This window comes from Podarcis gaigeae, assembly GCF_964106915.1.
Source record: "Podarcis gaigeae genome assembly, chromosome: 2".
Lineage (NCBI taxonomy): Eukaryota > Metazoa > Chordata > Lepidosauria > Squamata > Lacertidae > Podarcis > Podarcis gaigeae.
In genome coordinates this window covers 123,950,417-123,956,576 of record NC_139679.1, presented here as the reverse complement: position 1 = coordinate 123,956,576, position 6,160 = coordinate 123,950,417, and the positions used below count along the sequence as shown (strand labels likewise).

The 6,160-nt window shown below is 45.5% G+C and overlaps 3 protein-coding genes across 5 annotated transcripts in view; 1 reads left to right on the top strand and 2 right to left on the bottom strand.

The window, feature by feature from the left end:
• Positions 1-6,160, bottom strand: part of LOC310837659 (uncharacterized protein) — a 179,472-nt gene that overhangs the window by 105,531 nt on the left and 67,781 nt on the right. The window lies entirely within an intron of this gene.
• Positions 1-6,160, bottom strand: part of LOC310837834 (uncharacterized protein) — a 299,721-nt gene that overhangs the window by 226,413 nt on the left and 67,148 nt on the right. The gene's annotated exons all lie outside the window — the stretch shown is intronic.
• The window catches only part of LOC310837455 (uncharacterized protein), a 73,459-nt gene that overhangs the window by 40,105 nt on the left and 27,194 nt on the right, over positions 1-6,160 (top strand). The window contains exon 2 of one of the 3 annotated variants that reach the window (XM_083724074.1): positions 370-1,056. The exons of the other annotated variants lie outside the window; for them this stretch is intronic. Coding sequence (XP_083580200.1) covers positions 1,038-1,056 — 19 coding nt within the window. The 5' untranslated portion in view covers positions 370-1,037. The remainder of the gene's footprint in view (positions 1-369; positions 1,057-6,160) is intronic. 3 annotated transcript variants of the gene reach the window in all.

Here is a 6,160-nt window from a genome sequence, read left to right as displayed (position 1 = left end):
AAAAACGGATTTGCAGAACAAAACTCAGTTTGAAAGGGAGTTATTAGGCTCCAGGGTTAAAATTGTACAGTGGTAACTCTGGTTATGTACGTAATTCATTCCGGAGATCCGTTCTTAACCTGAAACTGTTCTTAACCTGAAGCACCACTTTAGCTAATGGGACCTGCCGCTGCGCGATTTCTGTTCTCATCCTGAAGCAAAGTTCTTAACCCGAGGTACTATTTCTGGGTTAGCGGAGTCTGTAACCTGAAGCGTATGTAACCTGAAGCGTATGTAACCCGAGGTACCACTGTATCTAAAATGTATAACATTACTTGAGTGGAATACAAAGAATGAAATGATGAAATCATCAACGAGAAGCTGGGCAAGAGATGTAGGACACAATATTGACTTTGCTTTATGGGGAACAACTGTGGAAAGTAAATTTAAGGTTTACAGCTTGCTACACTCTAAGGGAAAAATTCATGAAGATGATGCAGAGGACTCAATCAAGATGATCCAGGGTCTGAAACCAAGCCTTATGGGGAGGGCTTGAAGGAACTGGGAATCTATTTTAAGTGAAGTCTGCCGAAATCTACACTTGCGACATGGGCTGCCATAGGTCCAGATTTTCCCGGACATTTCAGTAATTTCCGCCCAGACGCTGCTTACAATTCTGTACATATGGCAACCATATCTATATACAGTGGTTTTCAAACAGCTTAGTTCCTGAACAACTTTGAACTCGAATGCTGCAAACCTGGAAGTCAGTGTTCCAGTTTGTGAACTTTGCTTCGGAAGCTGAACGTGCTCCTGAGCTTCTGTTTTCACTGTTGCGCTGCTAATTTGTGTCCACCCCACCCCCCCCCCGCATTGTAATCAAAGCCTTCCATTTTAAATTGCAGTGTTCTGAGGTGATCTTTGGAGCTTATATTTGGTGCTTTTATTTTTGCTACCAAAAAAAAGTGTTTTTCTTTGGCTTTTTGTGACTGTGGCTTGTTCTTTGTTTTTGATTGATTGTGTGACTGCGGCAATGTATAAAACCCCCCATCCAAACAATGTCTATCATCAGTGCAGGTAAGGACAAAAATTAATTTTAATTTTAATGTACAGTACTGTTTTCTTTATTTTATAGTACAGTACATTGATTATTGCTTTCATTTTATGGATCAATGGTCTTGTTAGATAGTAAAATTCATGTTAAATTGCTGTTTTAGGAGTTGTTTTTAATAATAATAATAATAGTAATAATAATAATAATAATAATAATAATAATAATAATAATAATAATAATTTATTATTTATACCCCGCCCATCTGGCTGGGCCTCCCCAGCCACTTTGGGCGGCTTCCATAAAAACCAAAAATACAGTAAAATCACACGTTAAAAACTTCCCTGAACAGGGCTGCCTTAAGATGTCTTCTGAATGTCAGGTAGTTGTTTATTGCTTTGACATCTGGAAGGGCGTTCCACAGGGTGGGCGCCACTACCGAGAAGGCCCTCTGCCTGGTTCCCTGTAGCTTTGCTTCTCGCAATGAGGGAACCGCCAGAAGGCCGTCGGCGCTGGACCTCAGCGTCCGGGCAGAATGATGGGGGTGGAGACGCTCCTTCAGGTATACTGGACCGAGGCCGTTTAGGGCTTTAAAGGTCAGCACCAACACTTTGAATTGTGCTCGGAAACATACTGGGAGCCAATGTAGGTCTTTCAAGACCGGTGTTATATGGTCTCGGCGGCCGCTCCCAGTCACCAGTCTAGCTGCCGCATTCTGGATTAGTTGTAGTTTCCGAGTCACCTTCAAAGGTAGCCCCACGTAGAGTGCATTGCAGTAGTCCAAGCGGGAGATAACCAGAGCATGCACCACTCTGGCGAGACAGTCCGCAGGCAGATAGGGTCTCAGCCTACGTACCAGATGGAGCTGGTAAACAGCTGCCCTGGACACAGATTTGACCTGTGCCTCCATGGACAGCTGTGAGTCCAAAATGACTCCCAGGCTGCGCACCTGGTCCTTCAGTGGCACAGTTACCCCATTCAGGACCAGGGAATCCTCCACACCTGCCCGCCTCCTGTCCCCCAGAAACAGTACTTCTGTCTTGTCAGGATTCAACCTCAATCTGTTAGCCGCCATCCATCCTCCAACCGCCTCCAGACACTCACACAGGACCTTCACTGCCCTCACTGGTTCTGATTTAAAAGAGAGGTAGAGCTGGGTATCATCTGCATACTGATGAACACCCAGCCCAAACCTCCTGATGATCTCTCCCAGCGGCTGCATGTAGATGTTGAAAAGCATGGGGGAGAGGACAGAACCCTGAGGCACCCCACAAGTGAGAGCCCAGGGGTCTGAACACTCATCCCCCACCACCACTTTCTGAACACGGCCCAGGAGGAAGGAGCGGAACCACTGTAGGACAGTGCCCCCAGCTCCCAGCCCCTCAAGACGGTCCAGAAGGATGTCATGGTCGATGGTATCAAACGCCGCTGAGAGATCCAGCAGAACTAGGAAACAGCTCTCACCTTTGTCCCTAGCCCGTCGGAGATCATCAACCAGTGCGACCAATGCGGTTTCAGTCCCATGATGAGGCCTGAATCCCGACTGGAAGGGACTTTAAAAGTCTGGAACGGGTTAATCTGTTTTGCATTACTTTCTTTCTTTTTTAATTTTTTATTTTATTCGAGTTCAGGATTTTTTACATACATATTATCTCCTTCCAATTTTTAAATTTCCCGTACAATTTTTTCCTTTCCCTTCCCCCCATACCCATTGAAAGGGTTCAAACATAGCGTCTTCAGTTTCCACTGAATGTCTTTTGTTCCAGTAGTTGTTTCCTATGACATGACTGCGACAATGTCCGACTGAATTGTTGTTGTTTAGTCATTTAGTCGTGTCCGACTCTTTGTGACCCCATGGACCAGAGCACGCCAGGCACTTCTGTCTTCCACTGCCTCCCGCAGTTTGGTCAAACTCATGCTGGTAGCTTCGAGAACACTGTCCAACCATCTCGTCCTCTGTCGTCCCCTTCTCCTTGTGCCCTCCATCTTTCCCAACATCAGGGTCTTTTCCAGGGAGTCTTCTCTTCTCATGAGGTGGCCAAAGTATTGGAGCCTAAGCTTGACATTCTGTCCTTCCAATGAGCACTCAGGGCTGATTTCCTTAAAAATGCATAGGTTTGATCTTCTTGCAGTCCACGGGACTCTCAGGAGTCTGTTGCTATCAAAGGGTTAAAAGGTAGCAGAAACGCTCTAATCACTGAGCAGCTGGAGGTCATTAGGCTTCCAGGAACATGAGTTTGTATAAATAGTCTCCTGTGTGTTTGTCCTCCCCTTCCCCCCTTTTTGGGCGTGTTTGCTGATATGTGTGGTTTGTCGCCGGGGGTTTTTTGTTTTGTAAATAAACCTTATCTTTGAGTTCCAAACCGCATGCTCCAAGACTCCTCTTTGAAAAGATACTGCCTCTCCTGCCCTTCTTAAACTGCTGCGCGAAATGCTCTGCTGTAATGGGACTTGAGACGATCGAAGCGCACCGGACATTTACTTTGCATTAAACTAATTAAAGTTTAATGGGACAGGTTATGGGTGTTTGTACGTCAAGAAGGAGCTAAGGAGTGCAGTTCAGAGTGATTTATGCAAGGACTGGAGCGAAGTCAGAAGCGGTTGCCAACAACGAAAGCCTTCAAAGCAGCTTGAGTCCTGCAACGTGCCTAGAAAAGTTTTAAACAGGCACTGAGCAGTTTGTACTCGCTGGAAGACGTCTTATTCCTCAAGGAGCCACCTCAGCAGCTGGGAGACGGTCTACAGGTGTGTGAGTATCGTTCCTAAGCCCCAGGGAGGATGGCAGAGTCCCAGGAAAGTTTTTCTGTCCCGTTTACGCGACTCAATGGGAAAAATTGGCAAGATTGGAAGGCTAGAGTAAGGGTTTGGTTGCAAGCAAAAGAGTTGTGGAGTTGTACTGAAGCACCGCCTTTACAGGCAGCTGCAGACGCGTCTGCAGAAGACAAAGCAGCAGCAGTAGCTTCACAGAAACGCGACAGGAAAGCCCAAGGTCTACTAGTTTTGGCAGTGGGACCAGAGCAAATGCCTTATGTTTCTGAGTTAAAGAACACGCATGAGGTCTGGACGGTTCTGCAGCGGTTAAATTCCAGAAACACTGCGGGGGCCAAGATCCATGCTACAAGATGTTTGTTTGATTTACGTCTCCAACCGGGAGCGTGTGTGATAGAACATATTGCCAAAATGGTGTCTGCCTTTAATCAACTAAGACAGCTGGGCATTCCTTTCTCTATGGAGCAGCAGTCATACATATTGTTGTCTTCTCTTGATAAGAGCTATGAGACTCTAGCTTTAACTTTGGAAGCTATGCCTTCAACTGAATTAACCCTTGAATACATTTCATCTCGGCTTGCAGATGAACAGGATAAAAGGCAAAGAGAAAGAGGTTTGTCTTTAAAGGGGAGTTATGCTGTGCCTAAGAGTGTTGATGCTGAGTTTGAGCACACAGTAAATGCTTTTGCAGCTAGACACTGTTTTCGCTGTGGTTCCCCTCCCATTTAATTAGGAATTTTCCACGTGAACCTGGTCAAGACAGCACCAAGGCCACAACCCCTAGTTACCAGACAAGGAGTTCCAGGGGACGTCGAAGAAGAGGAGGAGGTCGTGGCTACTCCCACAGCACACAGCACATGGCTTCAGCAATGGCGTTGATGCAAGGGCGTGGCCAAGGCAGCAATCTACGCTGGTTGATCGACAGTGGTGCATCTCACCACCTGGTGGTGCCATCTAGTGTCCGTTTGCAGAATTGCAGACATTTGCAAACCCTTAAAGTTGTGACAATGGCAGATTCAACTAAACGTTCCTTAGAGACCGTAGGCACAGTGTTCTTGAATTGTTTGCAAACAGAAATTGATGCCTACGTGCTAAAGGGAATGAAGGGGTGTATTTTGTCTGTGTCAGAACTTGATAGAGTTGGGTTTAAAACTGTTTGAAAATGGGGTTTGCACTATTTCAAAGAATAACGTATCTCTTTTGCAGGTGGAATGCAGAAATGGGTTATATTATTTTGAGACAAGTCCAGATGAAGTTGAACAGGTTCATGCCGGTTGTGTGAACACGCCTACCCATAATTCTTGTGTTCATTTATGGCACCGCTGTCTGGGACATATTAATTTTCAGTATGTTAAAAGGCAACCTGAATTATCAGAAGGGTGCAAAATGAACAAATGTACTAAGTATTTGGATTGTACTGCATGCAAAATGGCGAAGGTTCATAGATGCAGCTATCCCAGTTCAGATAGGAAATCTGACAAAGTATTCCAACTTGTGCATATGGACCTATGTGGCCCAATGCCTGTTGCTAGCATGGGAAGTTCGAGGTATGCACTGTGTCTCTCGGATGACAAAACGAAGGTTACATGGTTTTTTCCTCTCAAAACCAAAGCAGATACTGCAGAAACAGTTAAAAATTGGGTTCATGCAGTAGAACTTGAATTCGGTACTAAAGTACTTGCTTTTCAAACAGACAGAGGGTCAGAATTTACCGGGTCTGTGTTGCAGAATTTCTTTAAGAAAAAGGGAATTAAGCATCGTCTGTCTACACCTTATTCCCCCCAAGAAGGAGGCGTGGCCGAACGTAAAAACAGGGTTCTGCAAGAGTTGGCAAACTCTATGTTGTTTGATGCTAAACTCCCTCAAAGTTACTGGGCAGACGCCTGGCAGGTGGCTACTCATATTCTGAACTGAGTATATAATTCGGTAATTGCCACTACCCCATATTTTGCTTTATATGGGAAGAAGCCCAAAATTAATTACTTTCGGGTGTTTGGATGTCGCCTATGTACTTATCCCAAAAGCGTTAAGGAAAAAGGGAGGTCCAAGGGCTAGGAAACTCATCTTTTGTGGGTACGAACCACACGCTAAATCTTGGAGATTCGTGAACCCAAATGGGGATACTACAAGAGTGGTCCTCAGTAGGAGCGCTGAATTTTGTGAGCAGTCCGGATGGACTCACTTACATGCTAACCCTGACATTTTGAGAGATGATTTAGGCATTCATGCTGAGAATGAAAGGCCAGAGGGTGGTGAGCCAGAAGGGGATGGTGCACATGGTTCAGATGCAGATTCTGACCAGGCACAAGGTTCTTCTCCTAAGGTAGAAAAGCCAGAATCTAGGAGTGTTCCAACATCGCC